The 27,950-nt window shown below is 45.4% G+C and overlaps 1 protein-coding gene across 2 annotated transcripts; it reads left to right on the forward strand.

Moving 5' to 3' along the window:
- Positions 1 to 27,844, forward strand: adamtsl2 (ADAMTS-like 2). 2 transcript variants are annotated; one of them, XM_046348586.1, is made up of 20 exons: positions 1 to 134; positions 4,398 to 4,500; positions 4,934 to 5,076; positions 5,211 to 5,286; positions 5,602 to 5,704; positions 5,814 to 5,959; positions 6,179 to 6,302; positions 8,058 to 8,138; positions 10,112 to 10,287; positions 10,957 to 11,284; positions 11,976 to 12,330; positions 18,530 to 18,633; positions 18,935 to 19,061; positions 19,264 to 19,477; positions 19,782 to 19,937; positions 20,083 to 20,253; positions 20,523 to 20,699; positions 26,141 to 26,285; positions 26,506 to 26,535; positions 26,672 to 26,770. In XM_046348586.1, exons 2-19 carry the CDS (start codon positions 4,399 to 4,401, stop codon positions 26,508 to 26,510), a joined length of 2,733 nt encoding a protein of 910 aa, XP_046204542.1. In that variant the 5' UTR covers positions 1 to 134; position 4,398; the 3' UTR covers positions 26,511 to 26,535; positions 26,672 to 26,770. The 2 variants fall into 2 exon arrangements, with proteins under 2 accessions (XP_046204542.1, XP_046204541.1); XM_046348585.1 differs by lacking the exon at positions 26,506 to 26,535 and having other exon boundaries at positions 26,672 to 27,844.
- The last annotated feature ends 106 nt before the right edge of the window (positions 27,845 to 27,950 follow it).

Here is a 27,950-nt window from a genome sequence, read left to right on the forward strand (position 1 = left end):
AGGGGAAGAGGGATGCAAGGCACACACCTTACCTCTCTCTCCCTCTGCACACACATCTCTACAGCACCACCACCACCACACCACCCACTCTGACCCGGCATCACACAGCTCGGCGGCCCCTGGACTGCAGCTAGGTGAGTGGGTAAATATTTACACTCCTCCAGCCTGTCTGTGTGTTTAAGTGTGTATACGTGTGTGTGTGTATGTGTGTGTGTTCATATGTGATTCTGTGTGTGTGTGTGTGTGTGTGTCTGGCATTTTGTGAGGTGGCAGGCGAGCCAATGGGACTTGTCTCCTGTTCCAGACCAAAACAAATCCTAACAATGATGTTTACTTTCCTACAGCGGTGTGTGTGTGTGTGTGCGTGTGTATGTGTGTGTGCTGATGCCAGACTGTCTGGAGAGCTCTCTGTTGCTGTGGGAGAGACGGATGAGGTGAAGGTTTCATGCTAATTCAATTTCTGAAAGTGATGTAATACTTTGGTGCTCCCAAATGAAACTGTGATTTGGAAAGGTGATAATGTGTCATATAGTTTACCACATGCATTGTGTTCTGATGATGTAAGTTGTTCTATCTAAGAAAGACAAGTGTTCAGTCATGCCTAGGTCATAGGTAATCCAGTTAAAAGTGTGAAGATGGTCAGATCTTGTTCTCGGGGAGGCGACTGCAGCAGCATAAGAACCTTGAGTAGAAAATGTACACACATGATGACACCATGTTTGTGGCATCAGTGAAGCAACAAGCACCAGTCTAAGAGAGAGTCTGTGTACATTCTGTAGTATTATGTTTTACAAGAGTGAAATTAGTGAATTGCTTGGAGTTAAAGGAGTGGGGATAGTTTTTGGGGAAAATGCACATGGAAATGTACCATATCAGAGCAACAGATACATAGGGAAATGTACCATATCAGAGCAACAGATACATAGGGAAATGTACTGTATCAGAGCAACAGATACATAGGGTAATGTACCATATCAGAGCAACAGATACATAGGGAAATGTACCGTATCAGAGCAACAGATACATAGGGTAATGTACCATATCAGAGCAACAGATACATAGGGAAATGTACTGTATCAGAGCAACAGATACATAGGGAAATGTACCATATCAGAGCAACAGATACATAGGGTAATGTACCGTATCAGAGCAACAGATAGATAGGAAATGTACCGTATCAGAGCAACAGATACATAGGGAAATGTACTGTATCAGAGCAACAGATACATAGGGTAGTGTACCATATCAGAGCAACAGATACATAGGGTAATGTACCATATCAGAGCAACAGATACATGGGGTAATGTACCATATCAGAGCAACAGATACATAGGGTAATGTACCATATCAGAGCAACAGATACATAGGGTAATGTACCATATCAGAGCAACAGATACATAGGGTAATGTACCATATCAGGGCAACAGATACATAGGGTCATGTACCATATCAGAGCAACAGATACATAGGGTCATGTACCGTATCAGAGCAACAGATACATAGGGTAATGTACCGTATCAGAGCAACAGATACATAGGGTAATGTACCGTATCAGAGCAACAGATACATAGGGAAATGTACCGTATCAGAGCAACAGATACATAGGGTAATGTACCGTATCAGAGCAACAGATACATAGGGTAATGTACCGTATCAGAGCAACAGATACATAGGGTAATGTACCGTATCAGAGCAACAGATACATAGGGAAATGTACCGTATCAGAGCAACAGATACATAGGGTAATGTACCGTATCAGAGCAACAGATACATAGGGAAATGTACCGTATCAGAGCAACAGATACATAGGGTAATGTACCATATCAGAGCAACAGATACATAGGGAAATGTACCGTATCAGAGCAACAGATACATAGGGTAATGTACCGTATCAGAGCAACAGATACATAGGGAAATGTACCGTATCAGAGCAACAGATACATAGGGAAATGTACCGTATCAGAGCAACAGATACATAGGGTAATGTACCGTATCATAGCAACAGATACATAGGGTAATGTACCGTATCAGAGCAACAGATACATAGGGTAATGTACCGTATCAGAGCAACAGATACATAGGGTAATGTACCACATCAGAGCAACAGATACATAGGGTAATGTACCGTATCAGAGCAACAGATACATAGGGTAATGTACCATATCAGAGCAACAGATACATAGGGTAATGTACCATATCAGAGCAACAGATACATAGGGTAATGTACCGTATCAGAGCAACAGATACATAGGTTAATGTACCATATCAGAGCAACAGATACATAGGGTAATGTACCATATCAGAGCAACAGATACATAGGGTAATGTACCATATCAGAGCAACAGATACATAGGGTAATGTACCATATCAGAGCAACAGATACATAGGGTAATGTACCATATCAGAGCAACAGATACATGGGGTAATGAATAGTGGCACTAGTGAGATGATCCACCTGTTGCTTTTTCCTGTTAATGACACAGCTCCAGGAAGTTTCCCTGGTAAAGGAGGAATACCACCAGCTGCTCTGAGGAAGGTAGGCTGTTTGGAAGTGCCTCGGTGTGAAGGAGAAGTATTTGGTAGCTAGACCATTACTCACAAAGGACACATCAATTGCTGTTATGGTCACTGAGGGAAAACAATGTACGCAGAATGAGGTGTGGAACAAACTAGTGGAAGGCACTCTATCACAAAGAGGACTGAGTCCCCAAAGTGGTGTTTACTCGAAACAATGTCTAAAATGTCACTCATTCTGCAAATACATACCACATGCACTCTCTCTCTCTCCACTCCAAAACACCAGTGTCCTCTCCTCTCCTTCTCTCAGCCATGCCTCTGTGTGCACTTTATATAAGCAGAGCGAGGTCAAGGACTCGTGGAGAGCAACGGGCGATTGAGTGGGAGCAACATCAATTTTCCACTTCACATATGAACGTGAGAAGGCTGCTACGAAAGGACGAAGGAGCCCCAGTCTGGTTAAACAGCTCCTCCAGAAAGGATGAGTCTGCCTGGGCCTTCCATCCAGACCAGACAGCCCCGATCCGACCGGCCCCAGCTCCCCACAGCCTCCCCAGGGATAGCCTGCTGTCTGTCTGCTGCCTGTGAAAGAAAAACACCCCTCCTACCCTGAACAGGGGGCCCCAGGGGGGCAGAGGGCCGGGAGGGGAAAGGGGGACGCAGGGGGGTGTGGCTAGGGGGGAGACGCGCAGGGCTGTGTTTACTCTCCTCTGTGGCCCTGTGAAGCCATGTGAGGAGGAAGGCCTGTCTCGACGGCGACAGACTGCGTGGTTTGTGGGAGAGAGAGAAAGGGAGAGCGAGAAAGAGAGGCATGGGAGAGGGAGAGAGAGAAAGGGAGAGCGAGAAAGAGAGGCATGGGAGAGGGAGAGAGAGAAAAAGAGAGCGAGAGAGTTTGGCAGCTGGACACGTTCCAGCTGTGTCTGGGAGGATAATGAACTCCAGGTGTTCCAGCGGGTAGTTTAAGACACCTGTCACCAATATTTAGTGCCAGAAAAAGCCAGACTGCAAACAGGGCTAGACGATCTGTTTGCTTATTTTAAGAAGCCTACCTAACTGGAGTTGTGGGCCTGATGAGGAGGAGAGGTGGGACAGGGGGATGTGCAAGGGGGCTTTTTCTAGAGTCAGAGCGTGTGTATGTCACTGACCTGATGTGTGTATCACGTGTGTGTGTGTGTTTGCATGAACGTGTGTATGTTACCATACAGTAAACGTCTGGGCAGCCGGTGCATTCACACTAAGGTGGAGGAAACAAAGGCCTACCTGTGTGTGGAAGGGCTACACCTTCAGTTAGGAAACTTACCTTAGTCCCTCCAGCACTGAGCCTTGTTTCACATGCTGCTTCCATGTTCCAAATCCTGTCTCCAACACCTGTGCTCACTCAACAGCCTGTCTTTGTCACCACCTGTCTGCGTCTGAAGGTTTTCATCCAAGTACACGGTGATTGCCAGTGCACTAAAAAGTCTGAAGACATTTACGTTGAAGCCCACACGGATGTGGCACGAATAGGTTTCCTCTGAAACACTTTTAAGTGCTGTCCCTTGCAAGGACAGTAGATCCCTGATATATATGCAAAAGCTAAGGACGGTTATAAAAGCCTGTTTTATATCACAGCATACAGATATCCAAATGTTGTATTGGAATTGGGACTGGTGATTTATGAACTGAGTTTACTTCGCACTAATCGTACAGTGCATTATGCCCTAGTTAGGGGTCTGCTGTATCAGATATACCAATGTAAGTTCATTAAAGATGTCTTTTCATTTCCACAGTGTTCTTCCCATCCTGTTTGTCTGTACCTAGTTCAGGTTTATCAATGTGTGAGTCTTCAGCTCCTACCTTTCTGTCCCATTGAGGTCTTTCTGTGTATTTGATCGTGTCAGGATGAGGATCTGGTCGTGGGAACAATGTGGGGAGACCAGCCTGGTGCTACTGGGGTTTCTCACCTTGGCTTTGTCTGTAGGGAACCTCTCAACCAGGGGACAGGTACGCTTGTCACACTCTCTCTCTCTCTCTCTCTCTCTTTCTCTACATGGTACATGCTCGCCCAACTCAGGCCTCTCTCTTACACACACACACACACACAAACTCTCTATCACTGGCATCATTTCAGTCAGTCAGTCACACTGCTTGTCTGTTGGTCTGTCTTTCTCTTCTTCTCTATTTGCCAGTTGTTCCCTCACTCACTCTTGCTCCCTCTTTCTGGCCCTCACATCTCCAGACTATTCTTTGTTACATGTCTTCTTATAAAAACCCACAGCTGTTTTCTCTCACACCTTTTACAAGGAGAGCACAGTACATATCACTTGTCTCCACTTAACCCAGATTGGCAGAGTGGCTAGACATGCTTATAATTAGTCACAGTGTGTACAGGGCCCTGTTCTGCTGCTTCTCTCTAAGGGTTCTGTGTTGTGTCTAGGAGGAAGGGGGAGCCTCCAACAGTCTGGAGGACGAGCTGGAGTCCACCACATACTGGTGGGGGGAGTGGGCCAAGTGGACCGCCTGCACACGCACCTGCGGAGGGGGGGTCATGTCCCAGGAGAGGCACTGTCTCAAACAGAGGTCAGTCCGCTGACAGACAGTTTCGATTCTAACCTGTTCTATTCCATTGCATTCTATTTTAGTCAATAAAGGTGTTATTTATCTTCAAATCTCAACATGCAGGTTTACTAAATTCATTCATTTTCTATCCAAAGAAAGAAAGCAGCCGCTGCTAGAGACAACATGACCTGCACTGGCACTTCGAAGAAATACCTCCTCTGTAACACCAAGGTTAGCATGCATCTATTACTGCCACCCCGTTTCCTGACGTTAGCAAAATACATGTTGACACAACACCCCACAACCCGAAGCCTATGATGCAGAAGTCAATGTAGACCACACAGCTTTTTTTGTAATCAGTTGAGATACAAATTGCTTAAGGTTTAGTAAAGCGGCCACAAAGTCTGGTCCTGGAGAGGTACAGGGTGAACGGCCTTTTTGTCCTAGAGTTGTCACACCCTTTCATAATATATTGTAAAACCATTCTAAAATTAAAAATACATGAAGCAGACAGAAAAGTGTGTGTATATTTTCTTTCTTGTGCAGGACTGCCCTTCCTCTGGGAGAAGCTTCAGGGAAGAGCAGTGCTGGTCGTTCAACTCACAGGTCTACAATGGCAGGAACTACCACTGGATACCCCTGTATCCGGGTAAGACCCATAATAAACCCACTCAGCTCTGTGTCACTCCCTCCTGTGTGGCCTGTCCTCGAAGCTCGTTATTACACTGTGACTGACCTTTGTATCCATCCATCTACAGATGACTATGTCCATATCTCCAGTAACCCATGTGACCTGCACTGCACCACGGCCGACGGCCAGAGACAGCTGATGGTTCCTGCTCGGGACGGAACGTCCTGCAAGTACAGCAACTACAGAGGGGTCTGTGTGGACGGCAGATGTGAGGTCAGGGAACGCTTGTTTCTTACATCTGCTGAGGAGATTGCTTTGCATAATCTGTGAGAATGGCCGAAATGCTTATTATCCTGGTCACATGATAGTGTCAATAAAATAATTCAGTTTACTTGCTATATTCCGTGAGTGTCATACGTTCAACTTGCTTTGCATGTGCTGAAATGATTCAAAATGATAATCATCCTGTTTGTCTTAACATCATTTCTGCAGCCAATCGGTTGTGATGGAGTACTTTTCTCGCCCAACATGCTGGATAAGTGTGGTGTGTGTCAGGGGGATGGCAGCAGCTGCAGCAGGGTCAATGGAAATTTCCGCCGCGGGGCCACCACTTTGGGTAGGAGTGTGTTCAACCTCAACCACAAACTGAGATAGTTTGGGTGTGTGGATGGATGGATGGGTGGGTGGGTGGCATGGATAGAGGGTACTGATGGAGGAGATATTTCTCTCCATCTATTCCAAACCTTGAGCACACCTATCTGGGACGAGCCCCACAAATACAGTGGGGCAAAAAAGTATTTAGTCAGCCACCAATTGTGCAAGTTCTCCCACTTAAAAAGATGAGAGAGGCCTGTAATTTTCATCGTAAGTACACTTCAACTATGACAGACAAAATGAGAAGATAAAATCCAGAAAATCACATTGTAGGATTTTTTATGAATTTATTTGCAAATTATGGTGGAAAATAAGTTTTTGGTCAATAACAAAAGTTTATCTCAATACTTTGTTATATACCCTTTGTTGGCAATGACAGAGGTTAAATGTTTTCTGTAAGTTTTCACAAGGTTTTCACACAATATTGCTGGTATTTTGGCCCATTCCTCCATGCAGATCTCCTCTAGAGCAGTGATGTTTTGGGGCTGTTGCTGGGCAACACGGACTTTCAACTCCCTCCAAAGATTTTCTATGGGGTTGAGATCTGGAGACTGGCTAGGCCACTCCAGGACCTTGAAATGCTTCTTACGAAGCCACTCCTTCGTTGCCCGGGCGGTGTGTTTGGGATCATTGTCATGCTGAAAGACCCAGCCACGTTTCATCTTCAATGCCCTTGCTGATGTAAGGGGTTTTTCACTCAAAATCTCACGATAAATGGCCCCATTCATTCTTTCCTATACACGGATCAGTCGTCCTTGTCCCTTTGCAGAAAAACGGCCCCAAAGCATGATGTTTCCACCCCCATGCTTCACAGAAGGTATGGTGTTCTTTGGATGCAACTCAGCATTCTTTGTCCTCCAAACACGACGAGTTGAGTTTTTACCAAAAAGTTTTATTTTGGTTAATGTGTGTTACTGATGGTAGGCTTTGTTACTTTGGTCCCAGCTCTCTGCAGGTCATTCACTAGGACCCCCGTGTGGTTCTGGGATTTTTCCTCACCGTTCTTGTGATCATTTTGACCCCACGGGGTGAGATCTTGCGTGGAGCCCCAGATCAAGGGAGATTATCAGTGGTCTTGTATGTCTTCCATTTCTTAATAATTGCTCCCACAGTTGATTTCTTCAAACCAAGCTGCTTACCTATTGCATATTCAGTCTTCCCAGCCTGGTGCAGGTCTACAATTTTGTTTCTGGTGTCCTTTGACAGCTCTTTGGTCTTGGCCATAGTGGAGTTTGGAGTGTGACTGTTTGAGGTTGTGGACAGGTGTCTTTTATACTGATAACAAGTTCAAACAGGTGCCATTAATACAGGTAACGAGTGGAGGACAGAGGAGCCTCTAAAAGAAGAAGTTACAGGTTTGTGAGAGCCAGAAATCTTGCTTGTTTGTAGGTAATCAAATACTTATTTTCCACCATAATTTGCAAATAAATTCATTAAAAATCCTACAATGTGATTTTCTGGATTTTAGTTGAATGGCATAGTTGAAGTGTACCTATGATGAAAATTACAGGCCTCTCTCATCTTTTTAAGTGGGAGAACTTGCACAATTGGTGGCTGACTAAATACTTTTTTGCCCCACTGTATGTCTCTGAAAGAGAACTATAGCCAGTTAGTCTGACAACAAGCTCAATATGTGCTTCTTTAGCCAACTCTTCTGATGTTCAGGCTATTTAGTTGCAGGTAAAATGGAGTCATCATAATGTTTCCTGTCTCCAAGGTTACTCCTTCATCACATCAATCCCCGAGGGCTCCTGGGACATTCAGATCATTGAGAGGAAGAAGTCAGCTGATGTTTTGGGTGGGTACTTCCTTCTTATCCTGGTCACCATGCCATGTATACACACATCTCTAATGTTTGCTGTTGGTGATGTTGTTATGTTGCATATAAGGTGCAAAACATTTATTCAAGATTTTCAGAAAATACAGCAATGGGATCCCTATTAATCAACTGAAATTAAACTCTGATGATCTACAGTCTGAAGTTTACATACACCTTAGCCAAATACATTTAAACTCAGTTCTTCACATTTCCTGACATTTAATCCCACTAAAAATTCCATGTCTTAGGTTAGTTAGGATCACCACTTTATTTTAAGAATGTGAAATGTCAGAATAGAGATAATTATTTATTTCAGTTTTTATTTCTTTCATCACATTCCCAGTGGGTCAGAAGTTTACATACACTCAATTACTATTTGGTAGCATTGCTTTTTAAATGGTTTAACTTGGGTCAAACATTTTGGGTATCCTTCCACAAGCTTCCGACAATAAGTGAATTTTGTCTCACTCCTCCTGACAGAGCTGGTGTAACCGAGTCAGGTTTGTAGGCCTCCTTGCTCGCACAAGCTTTTTCAGTTCTGCCCACACATTTTCTATAGGATTTAGGTCAGGGCTTTGTGATGGCCACTCCAACACCTTGACTTTGTTGTCCGTACTCCATTTTGACACAACTTTGGAAGTATGCTTGGGTTCATTGTCCATTTGGAAGACACATTTGCGACCAAGCTTTAACTTCCAGACTGATGTCTTGGGATGTTGCTTCAATATATCCACATAATTTTCCTACCTCATGATGCCATCTATTTTGTGAAGTGCACCAGTCCCTCCTGCAGCAAAGCACTCAACAGGATGCTGACAAACTCGCGCTTCATGGTTGGATGGTGTTCTTCGACTTGCAAGCCTCCCCCTTTTTCCTCCAAACATAATGATGTTCATCATGGCCAAACAGTTCTATTTTTGTGTCATCAGACCAGAGGACATTTCTCCAAAAAGTAAGATCTTTGTCCCCACATGCAGCTGCAAACTGTAGTCTGGCTTTTTATGGCGGTTTTGGAGCAGTGGCTTCTTCCTTGCTGAGCGGCCTTTCAGGTTATGTCAATTTAGGACTGTGGATATAGATACTCTCGTACCAGTTTCCTCCAGCATCTTCACAAGGTCCTTTGCTGTTTTTCTGGGATTGATTTGTACCTTTCACACCAAAGTACATTCATCTCTAGGAGACAGAACGTGTCTCCTTCCTGAGAGGTATGACGGCTGTGTGGTCCAATGGTGTTTATACTTGCATACTATTGTTTGTACAGATGAAAGAGGTACCTTCAGGCGTTTGGAAATTGCTCCCATGGATGAACCAGACTTGTGGAGGTCTACAAAAAATGTTTTTGAGGTCTTGGACTATTTCTTTTGATTTTCCCATAATGTCAAGCAATGAGGGACTGAGTTTGAAGGTAGGCCTTGAAATACATCCACAGGTACACCTCCAATTGACTCAAATTATGTCAATTAGCCTATCAGAAGCTTCTAAAGCCATGACATCCTTTTCTGGAATTTTCTAAGTTGTTTAAAGGCACAGTCAACTTAGTGTATGTAAACTTCTGACCCACTAGAATTGTGATACAGTGAATTATAAGTGAAATAATCTGTCTGTAAACAATTGTTGGAAAAATTACTTGTGTCATGCACAAAGTAGATATCCTAACCGACTTGCCAAAATTATAGTTTGTTGACAAGAAATCTGTGGAGTGGTTGAAAAACTAGTTTTAATGACTCCAACCTAAGTGTATGTAAACTTCCGACTTCAACTCTATATACTTTTATTTCCTTTGCGATCTCTTGAATTGACTGTATCCATTTATGGTCATGTATGGGGAGGAGAAATTCCAGTTTAGGGTGAACATCAAAGATATGACCTTTTCTGTAGAGTCAACCAACTGGTCCTCCTCCAATGGTCCTCCATCCCCTCAATGAGACTATGTTCTATCCTATCCCCCACAGCTGTGACCGATCAGGCGGGGAACTTCTTCTTCAATGGGAACTACAAGGTGGACAGCCCCCAGAACTTCCACGCGGCGGGGACCGTCTTCAAGTACCGGCGGCCCATGGATGTGTATGAGACGGGGATCGAGTACATCGTAGCCAAAGGGCCCATCGACCAGGCCATCAATGTTCTGGTACTGTAGCCTGCTGAGGTCTGCTCTGCTCCCTCCCCTCATCTGGCAGCCAGGGCATCTGGGTAATGTCTAGTTTAGAAGTAGTGTACACGTATCCAGTAGCTTGCAGGTGCAGGGTAGAAGGAAAAGTTCTGCAAGATAGATACCTGCAAACTGATAATGCTCCTTCATTTTCATTGCGCATCTTTTCCTGTTAATGCGTTACACAGTAAAACTTCAATAGTCTACATGTATCTTATCTTTTCTTTCATGGCCTCACTCACTGGCAATCAAGCCCCATGTCTGAATGAGTGCAGGCAGGCTAGACGGCTGACTCTAACAGCAGTCATGTACTGTACAGTATTTACTGTATATGTGCAATTGACTGAGTTTGATAGGAGGGAGGAGGGAATGGGTGAGCTCTCGGTCTCTGGTGCTATGCTGGTCTGTCTCTGCTGCTTGCATGTTCTCTCTTAAGTCATCCAAAAAAAGACCTTGGCAAATACCTGGTCAGTAATAATTCTGTTTGACTGTGCTGTTTTGTGCACAATGTAGTTTATTACGCAAAGCATTACCTCTGGTGTAAGACACTGTAAAAGAGAAGTATAACCAACATCATTTAATCCAAAGAATCCGTCTGACCACCCCCCCACCCCCCCCCCCCCCACTCATTATTTTGACTCCTCATAGGTGTGGAACCAGAATGGTCGTATTCCTTACATCACGTACGAGTACACCGTCCTGAGAGAGTCCCTGTCCCCTGTCCCTCAACCTCCAGTCTACACTGGCCCCGACAGCACCACCCCAGGGGTTTCAGTGGAGATGGGCAGTATGGTGGCCCCCAACGGGAGCACGTATGACAAGGTGGCCCCTGAGACCCAGAGGAACCAGGTGCTGAAACAGGGGGCCAAGGCGGCAGGGACCGAGGGCCAGAAAGGCCAGGAGACCAACGAGGTGTATGAGGAGACAGGAGCCATCGACTGTCACCAGGACAGCCCAACCCCACCACAATACACAGGTAACACCAGCATACCAGAAACCAAAAAACCAATACAATAAACATAACACAAATAATCCTAATTATACATAACCCCAATGCACAAGTGATTAACGCAGGTAACTGGGTGGGAGGGAGAGATGTTTTCTTGACTTGCAGACTGTGCAGTTCTCCCCCTGAACTGCTGTATGTATCTCCATATAAATCAGTTCACCACTCAGATATCAGATGAGATAAAATATTGTTTTACAAAAAAGAGAGTCCTCGCTGCTGGCCCTTTGGAGTCCTGCATTATTCACAGGCATATATACAAAGAGGAGCTTGGGGAGATGAAAAATTCAGAGAGCTCTGGCATTTTCTCCTTTTTTTAAATGGCTGCATCACAAACATGAGTGGTAATGAGTGCAAGCCGACCTGCCTGTACCAAGCTCTCAGACAGCCCTTCCACTTAGACTGTGGGACAGTTATGCAGGGAGTTTGGCCATTGGGTGAGACCGAGGCCCTCTACTGCCTTAAGGAATATGTTGAAAGGCTTTGTGTGCTGTTTTGTTGTAGTGCAAACTGCACATAAAACTCCTCTTTTATTAAGGAAGCACCAGGAGTTTTTTCTGACCACCTGACCAGTAAACGCCTCTGGTGCGACTTAGTATAAGGCTTTCTCCCACTTTAATAATTTCTCTATCTTTCCACGCCCTTCTTGTTATCCCAACAGATGGCAACAGCAGTCACACAGGTAGCGTAGCAGTCCCTGCCCCGGCAGCCAGCAAGCCTTTAGAGGAGAGACCAGACTCCGAGAACCTCATCTGGAGAGTCTTGCTGGGCAAGCAGATTGGTCCAGATGAGCTGCTCACCAACATCTCAACCAATCAGCTCCTGACGGAGGGAGAGGGAGTGTTCTCGTTGGAGGTGGACTATAGCAGTGTGGAGCAGGGAGGCCAGTTCCCCCTCAACAGCTCTCTGGGGGAGTTCAGTCTGGGCGCGCGGAGGAATGATACTGGAGACCTGCTGTTCCCCAACAGGACGCTGCTGACGGGGATGAGGAGCAACAATCGCACCAACAGAACCAGGTAGTGTAAGGAGGAATCCACACAATGTTGAGCAGAAGTAAAGAGGCAATGTTGACCCAACGTCAGCTTGCTATCTGGTATAGGAACCCATCCAAACAATATCACTTCAGAATCCCATCCACAACCCCTCTGGTCTTTATCTTCCACCTCTAATACTCTTCACTTATTGATGCTGCTGCTGAGGGGTTAGAGTGAACACAACAGACCCACTGGGCACACACTGGTTGAATCAACGTTGATCCTTGTCAATTCAATGAAATTACGCTGAACCAACGTGGAATAGATGTTGAATTGATGTCTGTGCCCAGTGGGGAGTCCTTCTCTCTCTGAGTAAGGATTGAAGTGAAGGTCTGTGACGATACCAGTATCGCAATAAGTTTTCCATGGAAAAAAGGAAAACACGAAGCAGACCGAACTATTTGGTCTTTTAAAAGCCTGCTTTGTAAAATATAGCTTGTAAAATATTTACATGTGACTGTGGATGACAACATAATGATGTTTGTATCCAACATTAAGGCTGTTTTCCTGAGGAAGTAAATTTTGCTTCATGTTTTGTTTCCTTGCCACGATACTGACACGTATCGCGATATTGGTATCGTCCCGGCCCTACTGCAGTGAGTCATTTCAAGGCATGTAAAAGGGCTGGATATTCTCGTCAGGAAAAGGGCCCATGCTGCTGGCTGGGGGAATGGAATGTGCTCCAGGCTGGCTTCTGGCCCCATCCATCCCTTACTTCTTTTTCTTTTTGAGACATCCAAAGAATCGCATGAGGAGACAGCCAAAGAATCACATGAGGAATCAGCCAAAGAATCACATGGAGAGGAGACAGCCAAAGAATCACATGGAGAGGAGACAACCAAAGAATCACATGGAGAGGAGACAGCCAAAGAATCACATGGAGAGGAGACAGCCAAAGAATCGCATGAGGAGACAGCCAAAGAATCACACGGAGAGGAGTCAGCCAAAGAATCGCATGGAGAGGAGACAGCCAAAGAATCACATGGAGAGGAGACAACCAAAGAATCATATGGAGAGGAGACAGCCAAAGAATCATATGGAGAGGAGACAACCAAAGAATCATATGGAGAGGAGACAGCCAAAGAATCACATGGAGAGGAGACAACCAAAGAATCACATGGAGAGGAGACAGCCAAAGAATCGCATGGAGAGGAGACAGCCAAAGAATCATATGGAGAGGAGACAACCAAAGAATCATATGGAGAGGAGACAGCCAAAGAATCATATGGAGAGGAGACAGCCAAAGAATCACATGGAGAGGAGACAACCAAAGAATCACATGGAGAGGAGAAAACCAAAGAATCACATGGAGAGGAGACAGCCAAAGAATCGCATGGAGAGGAGACAGCCAAAGAATCACATGGAGAGGAGACAGCCAAAGAATCGTATGGAGAGGAGACAGCCAAAGAATCGTATGGAGAGAGGAGACAGCCAAAGAATCGCATAGAGAGGAGACAACCAAAGAATCGCATGGAGAGGAGACAGCCAAAGAATCACATGGAGAGTAGACAGCCAAAGAATCTCATGGAGAGGAGACAGCCAAAGAATCTCATGGAGAGGAGACAACCAAAGAATCGTATGGAGAGAGGAGACAGCCAAAGAATCACATGGAGAGGAGACAACCAAAGAATCGCATGGAGAGGAGACAGCCAAAGAATCGTATGGAGAGAGGAGACAGCCAAAGAATCGTATGGAGAGGAGACAGCCAAAGAATCACATGGAGAGGAGACAGCCAAAGAATCATATGGAGAGGAGACAACCAAAGAATCATATGGAGAGGAGACAACCAAAGAATCATATGGAGAGGAGACAGCCAAAGAATCATATGGAGAGGAGACAGCCAAAGAATCATATGGAGAGGAGACAACCAAAGAATCACATGGAGAGGAGACAACCAAAGAATCGCATGGAGAGGAGACAGCCAAAGAATCATATGGAGAGGAGACAGCCAAAGAATCACATGGAGAGGAGACAGCCAAAGAATCACATGGAGAGGAGACAGCCAAAGAATCACATGGAGAGGAGACAACCAAAGAATCACATGGAGAGGAGACAGCCAAAGAATCACATGGAGAGGAGACAGCCAAAGAATCGCATGAGGAGACAGCCAAAGAATCACACGGAGAGGAGTCAGCCAAAGAATCGCATGGAGAGGAGACAGCCAAAGAATCACATGGAGAGGAGACAACCAAAGAATCATATGGAGAGGAGACAGCCAAAGAATCATATGGAGAGGAGACAACCAAAGAATCATATGGAGAGGAGACAGCCAAAGAATCACATGGAGAGGAGACAACCAAAGAATCACATGGAGAGGAGACAGCCAAAGAATCGCATGGAGAGGAGACAGCCAAAGAATCATATGGAGAGGAGACAACCAAAGAATCATATGGAGAGGAGACAGCCAAAGAATCATATGGAGAGGAGACAGCCAAAGAATCACATGGAGAGGAGACAACCAAAGAATCACATGGAGAGGAGAAAACCAAAGAATCACATGGAGAGGAGACAGCCAAAGAATCGCATGGAGAGGAGACAGCCAAAGAATCACATGGAGAGGAGACAGCCAAAGAATCGTATGGAGAGGAGACAGCCAAAGAATCGTATGGAGAGAGGAGACAGCCAAAGAATCGCATAGAGAGGAGACAACCAAAGAATCGCATGGAGAGGAGACAGCCAAAGAATCACATGGAGAGTAGACAGCCAAAGAATCTCATGGAGAGGAGACAGCCAAAGAATCTCATGGAGAGGAGACAACCAAAGAATCGTATGGAGAGAGGAGACAGCCAAAGAATCACATGGAGAGGAGACAACCAAAGAATCGCATGGAGAGGAGACAGCCAAAGAATCGTATGGAGAGAGGAGACAGCCAAAGAATCGTATGGAGAGGAGACAGCCAAAGAATCACATGGAGAGGAGACAGCCAAAGAATCATATGGAGAGGAGACAACCAAAGAATCATATGGAGAGGAGACAACCAAAGAATCATATGGAGAGGAGACAGCCAAAGAATCATATGGAGAGGAGACAGCCAAAGAATCATATGGAGAGGAGACAACCAAAGAATCACATGGAGAGGAGACAACCAAAGAATCGCATGGAGAGGAGACAGCCAAAGAATCATATGGAGAGGAGACAGCCAAAGAATCACATGGAGAGGAGACAGCCAAAGAATCACATGGAGAGGAGACAGCCAAAGAATCACATGGAGAGGAGACAACCAAAGAATCATATGGAGAGGAGACAGCCAAAGAATCACATGGAGAGGAGACAACCAAAGAATCATATGGAGAGGAGACAACCAAAGAATCGCATGGAGAGGAGAAAGCCAAAGAATCGCATGGAGAGGAGACAGCCAAAGAATCACATGGAGAGGAGACAGCCAAAGAATCGCATGGAGAGGAGACAGCCAAAGAATCATATGGAGAGGAGACAGCCAAAGAATCATATGGAGAGGAGACAACCAAAGAATCATATGGAGAGGAGACAGCCAAAGAATCGCATGGAGAGGAGACAGCCAAAGAATCGCATGGAGAGGAGACAGCCAAAGAATCACATGGAGAGGAGACAGCCAAAGAATCATATGGAGAGGAGACAGCCAAAGAATCATATGGAGAGGAGACAACCAAAGAATCATATGGAGAGGAGACAGCCAAAGAATCGCATGGAGAGGAGACAGCCAAAGAATCACATGGAGAGGAGACAGCCAAAGAATCGCATGGAGAGGAGACAGCCAAAGAATCATATGGAGAGGAGACAGCCAAAGAATCATATGGAGAGGAGACAACCAAAGAATCGTATGGAGAGGAGACAACCAAAGAATCACATGGAGAGGAGACAACCAAAGAATCACATGGAGAGGAGACAGCCAAAGAATCGCATGGAGAGGAGACAGCCAAAGAATCACATGGAGAGGAGACAGCCAAAGAATCGCATGGAGAGGAGACAACCAAAGAATCACATGGAGAGGAGACAGCCAAAGAATCGCATGGAGAGGAGACAACCAAAGAATCGCATGGAGAGGAGACAACCAAAGAATCGTATGGAGAGGAGACAGCCAAAGAATCGCATGGAGAGGAGACAGCCAAAGAATCGCATGGAGAGGAGACAACCAAAGAATCACATGGAGAGGAGACAGCCAAAGAATCGCATGGAGAGGAGACAGCCAAAGAATCACATGGAGAGGAGACAGCCAAAGAATCGCATGGAGAGGAGACAGCCAAAGAATCATATGGAGAGGAGACAGCCAAAGAATCATATGGAGAGGAGACAACCAAAGATTCGTATGGAGAGGAGACAACCAAAGAATCACATGGAGAGGAGACAGCCAAAGAATCACATGGAGAGGAGACAACCAAAGAATCGTATGGAGAGGAGACAACCAAAGAATCGTATGGAGAGGAGACAACCAAAGAATCGTATGGAGAGGAGACAGCCAAAGAATCATATGGAGAGGAGACAGCCAAAGAATCGCATGGAGAGGAGACAGCCAAAGAATCATATGGAGAGGAGACAGCCAAAGAATCGTATGGAGAGGAGACAGCCAAAGAATCGTATGGAGAGAGGAGACAGCCAAAGAATCGCATGGAGAGGAGACAACCAAAGAATCGTATGGAGAGGAGACAGCCAAAGAATCACATGGAGAGGAGACAACCAAAGAATCACATGGAGAGGAGACAGCCAAAGAATCATATGGAGAGGAGACAACCAAAGAATCACATGGAGAGGAGACAGCCAAAGAATCATATGGAGAGGAGACAACCAAAGAATCACATGGAGAGGAGACAGCCAAAGAATCACATGGAGAGGAGACAGCCAAAGAATCATATGGAGAGGAGACAACCAAAGAATCATATGGAGAGGAGACAGCCAAAGAATCACATGGAGAGGAGACAGCCAAAGAATCATATGGAGAGGAGACAACCAAAGAATCGTATGGAGAGGAGACAGCCAAAGAATGACATGGAGAGGAGACAGCCAAAGAATCATATGGAGAGGAGACAACCAAAGAATCGTATGGAGAGGAGACAGCCAAAGAATCGCATGGAGAGGAGACAGCCAAAGAATCGCATGGAGAGGAGACAGCCAAAGAATCGCATGGAGAGGAGACAGCCAAAGAATCATATGGAGAGGAGACAGCCAAAGAATCACATGGAGAGGAGACAGCCAAAGAATCACATGGAGAGGAGACAACCAAAGAATCGCATGGAGAGGAGACAGCCAAAGAATCACATGGAGAGGAGACAGCCAAAGAATCACATGGAGAGGAGACAACCAAAGAATCGCATGGAGAGGAGACAGCCAAAGAATCGCATGGAGAGGAGACAGCCAAAGAATCGCATGGAGAGGAGACAGCCAAAGAATCGCATGTAGAGGAGACAACCAAAGAATCGCATGGAGAGGAGAAAGCCAAAGAATCACATGGAGAGGAGACAGCCAAAGCGCAGGGCTGGCTGGGTTAGCATTCCATCATATTTATAATTCATGTTGGCTTCCCTGCACTGTGTCCAAACACCGCTTTGCCAGTTCTCCTGCCAGAGCCCCATAAAACACATCACATGACACACCCTGTCTTCCCCTGCCCTGGGGAGAAGAACGGATTGGAGGAGAAGAAGGAGAGGAGGAGGAGGGGGGAGGAGAGGAAAAGAGGAGGAGGAGGACGAGTAGGAGAAGGAGGGGGACAGATGAGAGGAAAAGGAGGAAGGGAAGGAGGAGGTGGAGGAATAAAAATGGGATACGGTCCACTTAAAAGCAAATAATTCAAGGTATTTGCGGCAAAGTGAAAAATATGACTGGGAAGAAACATACTGTCAGACTGTAGTCACCTCTAGGGATAAATGTGCAGGAATTAGTCACAGTTGCACTGAGATATGCCGGTTAAGAATGATTCAAAGTTCCTGTGTATTTTCAAATAAACATCTCTGCTCTGGCTATAAAAAAAAACAGCCAGTGATATGACAAGAATGTTCATGTCACTTTTATGTGAATTAATGAAAAACAGAATGTCGCTGGCTGTTATGATTTGGAGGGTGAGGTGAATCAGCCGTGTGTGTGTGTGTATGTGAGAGAGAGACAGAGAGAGAGAGCTGGGGTTCAGTGGGTTTACTGTGAAGGCCTGGTCATGTCTTGTTTGACAGTGTGAAACATTCTTAAAACCTTATTGTCATGTTGTGTTTGACAGGACTAATCAGAGGTTCCTGCAGAAGAACTTCAAGCTGAGCCCTGCAGACATGTACCGCTGGAAACTTTCTTCTCAGGAACCCTGCTCCTCCACCTGCTCTATAGGTAAACATACACACACACACACACACACACACACACACACACACACACACACACACACACACACACACACACACACACACACACACACACACACACACACACACACACACACACACACACACACACACCCCACACACACACACACACACACCCCACACACACACACACACACACACACACACACACACACACACACACACACACACACACACACACACACACACACACACACACACACACACACACACACACAGTATGTATGGATTAGTTATGAAATTTTAAGTTATCATTTCTGCTGCAGGAGTGTCAAAGTCCTTTGCCATGTGTGTTCGCTACGACGGCGCTGAGGTGAATGACATGCACTGTGACACTATGACCCGACCTGAGCCTGTTCATGACTTCTGCATTGGGAGGGAGTGCCAGCCCAGGTATGCACCAGAAAACAACACACTGAGAAAGTACTTAAAGGACTGTTTACCGGTCGAACGACTCTTGAAGTGATGCAAAGTTCTTTGAGAACAATGTTTGCCTCTTGGCCATTACCATTTTATTTAAGATTCAATTTAATTTACTTCCGAAGATAACTAATTGTGCCTGAACTCTGCTCTATTTGCATCCTCTCACCCTCAGGTGGGAGGCGAGCAGCTGGAGTGAGTGTTCTCGTACCTGTGGTGAGGGCTTCCAGTTCCGTCTGGTGCGCTGCTGGAAGATGCTGTCCCCCGGGCTGGACAGCTCTGTGTACAGTGACCTCTGCACCCTGGCAGAGCTGGAGAGGCCCCTGGAGCGCCGCGCCTGTAAGAGCCCAACCTGTGGCCCCCAATGGGAGGTGGCCGAGTGGACTGAGGTGGGTGGAGCTATACTGTGGGAGTGGATGGTGGGACAGGGGTTGTGTGTGTGTGTGTGTGTGTGTGTGTGTGTGTGTGTGTGTGTGTGTGTGTGTGTGTGTGTGTGTGTGTGTGTGTGTGTGTGTGTGTGTGTGTGTGTGTGTGTGTGTGTGTGTGTGTGTGTGTGTGTGTGTGTGTGTGTGTGTGTGTGACTAATGACTGAGCAGGTACACAATATAGTAGGTAGATTGTTGCATCCTACTGTTTGAGCAACTGTAGGTGATATTGAAGGTGAGTGTGTCCTCTCTCCTCTTTCCTGTACAGTGTCCAGCGAAGTGTGGCCGCAGGGCCCAGGTGACCCGGGAGGTCAGGTGTTCAGATGAAACCAAGTCATGTGATCCCCTGACCCGCCCCCATAACACCAAGAACTGCACAGGCCCGCCCTGCGAGCGCCAGTGGACTGTGTCAGAGTGGGGGCCGGTGAGTACACTACTTCCACTCACTACTACATTTCTATGGTACGTTGATGACTGATACAAATAGTGATTGCACTGGCTGTTTCTCTAGATCAGTAATACTATGTGTTATTGCCGTGTCATCCCCGTTGAAACTGTGACCTCTGCAGTGCTCTGGGTCGTGTGGCCAAGGGAAGATGGTACGTCACGTGTACTGTAAGACACCAGAGGGCCGTGTGGTGCCTGAATCCCAGTGCTCTCCGGAGAATAAGCCCCTGGCAATCCACCCCTGTGGGGAGAAGGACTGTGCCCCACACTGGCTCACTCAGGATTGGGAGAGTGTAAGGCAACTGGGTCCTTCTGTTGATGTTCTGTTGATGTTCTGTCGGACGTTTTATTGATGTTCTGATGATCTATATATGGCCTCTTAATGCTCTGTTTGTGTCCTATTTTGACAATGTTTACTTGATGTTCTCTTGATGTTCTGCTGGTGTTCTCTTGATGTTTTGACAATGTTATCCCAATGTTCTGTTGATGTTCTATATACGTTTTCTTGATGTTCTCTTGGTTAGAGATTCATTGGCTGAGAGCAGTCTTTTTTTCCTCTCAGTGTAACACGACATGTGGCCGCGGTGTGAAGCGGAGGATCGTGCAGTGCGCCGGCATCACTGCTGGGAAGTTCCAGACCCACGACGACGAGGCTTGTGGTGCCAGTAAGAGGCCCGAGGACGAGAACACCTGCTTCGAGAGGCCCTGTTTCAAGTGGTACACCACGCCCTGGTCTGAGGTGAATAACATTTCAACCATGACATTGTTCACAAAGGCAGTCGGTCACACTCACTTGCTACAAATATCATATTCCCAAGACGTGCTAACCTCTGACCATTACAATAACAGCGGAGGTTAGCATTTTTTTTTTGAGGGGGGGAGGGGTATGTTATTGGTACTGCTGTAACTTTCTAACTGATCATTATTCACAGTTAATTCAGAACTATCCATAGCATCCACATTACTGTAGAATTGTTTAGAAACAAATAATATTCTTTTACAATAAAAGTGACTTCACAATGCATCATTTATCATTCATTTTTATTTGGCACAAGATGATAGTCTGAAACACAACCAAAACAAATAGCAAATCCAACCAACAAGTTTGTAGAGTCACGAGCTTGATGTTATCATTGCATGCTAGGAATATGGACCGAATACTAAACTTTTGACTAATTTAATACATATATAAGTGAATTTGTCCCAATACTTTTGGGCCCCAAAATGGTGGGACTATGTACAAAACATGCTGTAATTTCTAAACGGTTCACCCGATATGGATCAAAATATCATCACATTAAATCTGACAGTGTGCACTTTTTTTTAACCTTTATTTAACTAGACAAGTCAGTTAAGAACAAATTCTTATTTTCAATGATGGCCAAGGAACAGTGGGTTGACTGCCTCAATCACCACCTTCCGGAGACACCTGAAACCCCACCTCTTTAAGGAATACCTAGGATAGGATAAGTAATCCCTCTCACCCCCCCCCCTTTAAGATTTAGATGCACTATTGTAAAGTGACTGTTCCACTGGATGTCATAAGGTGAATGCACCAATTTGTAAGTCGCTCTGGATAAGAGCGTCTGCTAAATGACTTAAATGTAAAAATGTAAATGTTCAGGGGCAGACTGACAGATTTCTAACCTTGTCAGCTCAGGGATTCGATCTTGCAACCTTTCGGTTATTAGTCCAACACTAATAACAACACTAACCACTAGGCTACCCTGCCGCCCACTTAAACCTCATATTGATTGTGTCATTTCATATCCAAAGTGATGGAGTAAAGTGTGTCCCTGTACCAATACTTTTGGAGCTCACTCTAGATGGTGTTCTATTAAAGACGACAAAATCATCCAATCAAATTGGATTCGTCACATGCGCCAAATACAAAAGACGAGCAGTGCTGCTGTGTTCATTCCTCAGGTCACTAACACACGTGGTGTGGGTGTCCGGATGAGAGATGTAGCCTATTAAATATCATTGTTAAAAGAAATGTCCCTTTTTCAGGACCCTGTCTTTCAAAGATAATTCGTAAAAATCTAAAGAACTTCACCGATCTTTATTGTAAAGGGTTTAAACGCTTTTCCCCATGCTTGTTCAATGAACCATAAACAATTAATGAACATGCACCTGTGGAACAGTCATTGAGACACTAACAGCTTACAGATGGTAGGCAATTAAGGTCACATTTATGAAAACTTCGGACACTAAAGAGGCCTTTCTACTGACTTTCTTTTGACACCAAAAGAAATATGCCCAGGGTCCCTGCTCATCTGCGTTAACGTGCCTTAGGCATGCTGCAAGGAGGCATGAGGACTGCAGATGTGTCCAGGGCAATAAATTGCAATGTCTGTACTGTGAGAAGCCTAAAACAGCACTACAGGCAGACAGGATGGACAGCTGATCGTCATCACAGTGGCAGAGCACCTGCACAGGATCATTACATCCGAACATCACACCTGCGGGTCAGGTACAGGATGGCAACAACAACTGCCCGAGTTACACCAGGAATGCACAATCATCAAATCAAATCCCTCCATCAGTGCTCAAACTGTCCGCAATAGGCTGAGGGAGGCTGGACTGAGGGCTTGTAGGCCTGTTGTAAGGCAGGTCCTCATCAGACATCACCGGCAATAACGTCGCCTATGGGCACAAACCCACCGTGGCTGGACCAGACAGGACTGGCAAAAAGTGCTCTTCACTGATGAGTTGCAGTTTTGTCTCACCAGGGGTGATTGTCGGATTCGCGTTTATCGTCGAAGGAATGAGCGTTACACCGAGGCCTGTACTCTGGAGCAGGATCGATTTGGAGGTGGAGGGTCCGTCATGGTCTGGGGCGGTGTATCACAGCATCATCGGACTGAGCTTGTTGTCATTGCAGGCAATCTCAACACTGTGCGTTACAGGGAAGACATCCTCCTCCCTCATGTGGTACCCATCCTGCAGGCTCATCCTGACATGACCCTCCAGCATGACAATGCCACCAGCCATACTGCTCATTCTGTGTGTGATTTACTGCAAGACAGGAATGTCAGTGTTCTGCCATAGCCAGCAAAGAGCCCGGATCTCAATCCCATTGAGCACGTCTGGGACCTGTTGGATCGGAGGGTGAGGGCTAGGGCCATTCGCCCTAGAAATGTCCGGGAACTTGCAGGTGCCTTGGTGGAAGAGTGGGGTAACATCTCACAGCAAGAACTGGCAAATATGGTGCAGTCCATGAGGAGGAGATGCACTGCAGTACTTAATGCAGCTGGTGGCCACACCAGATACTGACTGTTACTTTTGATTGACTGTTACTTTTACTGACTGTTACTTTTTTCCTGACTGTTACTTTTGATCTTGTTCAGTTTGTGTCTCAGTTGTTGAGTCTTGTTATGTTCATACAAATATTTACACATGTTAAGTTTGCTGAAAATAAACGTAGTTGACAGTGAGAGGACGTTTATTTTTTGTTGAGTTTAGAATAGACCTATGCATCAAATGCATCCTCAAACTGCAACGTCTGCCTATGCCCATGGAGAGGGAATATGCTTTTAGATCTTCTGGAATGACTGTTTCATGGGTGAATTAAAGCAGATGGTGATAAACAACTATTAGCCTTGCTTGTAGACCTATTTGTTTCAATCTTAGCATATATCCTGCCTAGTGGCGCGCTCTGTTAAGTTTTGGCCACATGAGGAAAACAATTAGATCATTCAGCTTCAGATAATAAATGACTGAGTTGGGTGTAACAATGACTTGGGTGTAACATTTTCTAGGCCAACTATCCTACGGTTGAAGTCGGAAGTTTACATACACTTAGGTTGGAGTCATTAAAACTCGTTTTTCAACCACTCCACAGATTTCTTTTTTTTTAACAAACTATAGTTTTGGCAAGTCGGTTAGGACAGGGTCAGAAGTTTACATACACTAAGTTGACTGTGCCTTTAAACAGCTTATACAATTCCAGAAAATTATGTCATGGCTTTAGAAGCTTCTGATAGGCTAACTGACATAATTTGAGTCAATTGGAGGTGTATCTGTGGATGTATTTCAAGGCCTACCTTCAAACTCAGTGCCTCTTTGCTTGACATTATGGGAAAATCAAAAGAAATAGTCCAAGACCTCAGAAAAGAAACTGTAGACCTCCACAAGTCTGGTTCATCCTTGGGAGCAATTTACAAATGCCTGAAGGTACCACGTTCATCTGTACAAACAATAGTATGCAGGTAAAACACCATTGGACCACACAGCCGTCATACCACTCAGGAAGGAGACTAGAGATGAATGTACTTTGGTGCGAAAAGTGCAAATCAATCCCAGAACAACAGCAAAGGACCTTGTGAAGATGCTGTCGGAAACTGGTACGAAAGTATCTATATCCACAGTAAAACAAGTCCTATATTGACATGACCTGAAAGGACACTCAGCAAGGAAGAAGCCACTGCTCCAAAACCGCCATAAAAAAGACAGACTATGGTTTGCAACTGCACATGGGGACAAAGATTGTACTTTTTGGAGAAATGTCCTCTGGTCTGAGGAAACATAAATAGAACTGTTTGGCCATGATGACCATCATTATGTTTGTAGGAAAAAGGAGGAGGCTTGCAAACCGAAGAACACCATCCCAACCGTGAAGCACGGGAGTGGCAGCATCATGTTGTGGGGGTGCTTTGCTGCAGGAGGGACTGGTGCACTTCACAAAATAGATGGCATCATGAGGGAGGAAAATTATGTGGATATATTGAAGCAACATCTCAAGACATCAGTCAGGAAGTTAAAGCTTGGTCGCAAATGTGTCTTCCAAATGGACAATGACCCCAAGCATACTTCCAAAGTTGTGTAAAAATGGCTTAAGGACAACAAAGTCAAGGTACTGGAATGGCCACAAAGCCCTGACCTAAATCCCATAGAAAATTTGAGGGATGAACTGAAAAAGCATGAGGCCTACAAACCTGACTCAGTTACACCAGCTCTGTCAGGAGCAATGGGCCAAAATTCTCCTCAATTTACTATAGGAAGCTTGAGGAAGGCTACCCGAAACATTTGACCCAAGTTAAACAATTTAAAGGCAATGCTACCAAATACTAATTGAGTATATGTAAACTTCTGACCCACTGGGAATGTGATGAAAGCAATAAAAACTGAAATAAATAATTATCACTACTATTATTCTGACATTTCACATTCTTAAAATAAAGTGGTGATCCTAACTGACCTAAGACAGGTCATTTTTACTCAGAATAAATGTCAGGAATTGTGAAAAACTGAGTTTAAATGTATTTGGCTAAGGTTTATGTAAACTTCAACCGTATATGCTCTTATATTCAGTTCTGTTATGTAAAATGCTAATTAATCATTGTGATCTTGGGAAACATCGATTCAGCTTTGATCTAACTTTACTAAACGAGCACCATTGTGAGAAGTGATAATCTTCTATTTGTAATAATAATAAGTGATGAGTACGACTACTAGGTGTAGGGAACAGATCTTGATGAAGGTTATTTTAAGCGATTTGAGTGACTTTCTAATTGTGGTGCTGAAAGAACAGCTCCGTAACCAAGTGGTCGCATATTGTTCTGGGTTCGACTGCGCAAGAGGGGGTCCGTGGAGTCTTATGAACATCAAGGCAGACACGCCGTGAAGTTGGATCCTAGATCCATTCGGTAGATCAGTTTGTCTGCATACGCAATATAGGTGGTACGTTTCCGTAAGCTAAGCACGCGGACAGTAGGGCGAGTTCAAGTGTGTCGTACATGAGCCCCAAGTCCATAACAAACCGCTTTGAGGAAAGACGTTTTAGCAACCCCTGGCAGAGTTTTCTGTCTCTGGCTGTTCTTACGTCAGATTTGGCCCGCTCAAAGTGGTCAAGCCTTTGACAAGTGGGCCCCTGTACACACGCCTACAGTTATTCATCATTTGCGCCACCGCCAGAGAGAGAGAAGACAAGGAAGAAACCACCATTTACCTACCTATAGGCTGCTACACATTTATTTCGTTTATCATTCTAGAATTTCCATGGAATGTTTGTGGTAATTAAATATCATTTATTTATAATTGATCAGAATTTGAATGACCAGCTCTGTGTTATCTCAAATTGAAAAAAGTGAGGGAGCGCCGCTCCTCAGTGCAATGGCAGCACTGTACCCCTGGTATAACCCTGGTATAGTGCTGACGTGTGGTGTGTTCACTCCCCAGTGCACTAAGACATGTGGTGTGGGTGTCCGGATGAGAGACGTGAAGTGCTACCAGGGCAGGGAGATCGTGAGAGGTTGTGACCCCCTGACCAAGCCTGTGGCCAAGCAGACCTGTGCCCTGCAACCTTGTCCCACTGAACCCCCAGGTACGTAAGCAAAAGCCTGGTCCCAGATCTTGCCAACTCCAATGACCATAGGACACTTGGGATCACATCTGGGATCAGGCTCTGTAAGCAGCAAATCACTCTGGAAACTTTAGGAGAGTTAAAGTCTAGTCACAGGCAAAAGTCAACCGCAGAATACAGCATGTTTAAAGCACTTGTTTTTAATTGTATTATTTAAGTACACCTCTTTCTTTCATAACAGCCTAAGGTCCTGAGCATTTAGATTGTGGAGGTAAAAAGGCATTGATTGATTAATTCATTCATTAATTAATTCATTGATAGGTTTATCATTGCAGTATTTTTGGGTCGTGATGAGGCTACTTTTTCCATGTCATTGAACATGTCATATATGTCTCTCTGCCATGCAGATGAGAGCTGTCAGGACCGTCCCACCACCAACTGCTCTCTGGCTCTGAAGGTGAACCTGTGCAGTCACTGGTACTACAGTAAGGCCTGCTGCCACTCCTGCAGGGTCCAGCACGCCTCTTAGTATTGCCTGACACCTACAAAACCTTACCCTGCAGCTCTCCAACCCCCACTCCCCACCCCCTACCTCCAGCAGACCCCCACAAACCCCTTAACTCCAACCATTGCAGACCCATACCCGCAACCCACTTACTTCCAACCAAAGAGCCCTCTACCCCAGACTACTCGTCAACAAATTACCCCCCCAGTAGGTTCCTCTACTAGCCCCAGTATGTTACTCTATGACCCCCAGTAGGTTACTGTACTACCCCCAGTATGTTACTATATTACCCCCAGTAGGTTTGTCTACTACCCCCAGTAGGTTACTCTACTACCCCCCAGTAGGTTTGTCTACTACCCACCAGTAGGTTACTCTACTACCCCCAGTATGTTACTCTACTACCCCCAGTGTGTTACTCTACTACCCCCCAGTGTGTTACTCTATTACCCCCCCCCCAGTAGATTACTCTATTACCCCCCAGTAGGTTACTCTACTACCCCCAGTATGTTACTCTACTACCCTCCAGTAGGTTATTCTAGTACCCCCAGTATGTTACTCTATTACCCCCAGTAGGTTACTCTATTACCCCCAGTAGGTTACTCTTCTACCCCCAGTAGGTTACTCCACTATCCCCCAGTAGTTTACTCTACTACCACCCAGTAGGTTACTCTACTAACCCCCAGTATGTTACTCTATTATCCCCCCCAGTAGGTTACTCTTCTACCCCCAGTAGGTTACTCCACTACCCCCCAGTAGATTACTCTATTACCCCCAGTAGGTTACTCTTCTACCCCCAGTAGGTTACTCTTCTACCCCCAGTAGGTTACTCCACTACCCCCAGTAGTTTACTCTACTACCACCCAGTAGGTTGCTCTACTAACCCCCAGTATGTTACTCTACTACCACCCAGTAGGTTACTCTACTACCACCCAGTAGGTTACTCTACTACCCCCAGTAGGTTACTCTACTACCCCCAGAATGTTACTCTATTACCCTCCAGTAGGTTACTCTACTACCCCCAGTAGGTTACTCCACTACCCCCAGTGGGTTACTCTATTACCCCCCCCCAGTAGGTTACTCTATTACCCCCCAGTAGGTCACTCTATTAACCCCCCCCCCAGTATGTTACTATAGTACCACCCAGTAGGTTACTCTATTACCCCCTCCCCCAGTAGGTTACT

Source organism: Oncorhynchus gorbuscha, linkage group LG05 (genome assembly GCF_021184085.1).
Source record: "Oncorhynchus gorbuscha isolate QuinsamMale2020 ecotype Even-year linkage group LG05, OgorEven_v1.0, whole genome shotgun sequence".
NCBI lineage: Eukaryota > Metazoa > Chordata > Actinopteri > Salmoniformes > Salmonidae > Oncorhynchus > Oncorhynchus gorbuscha.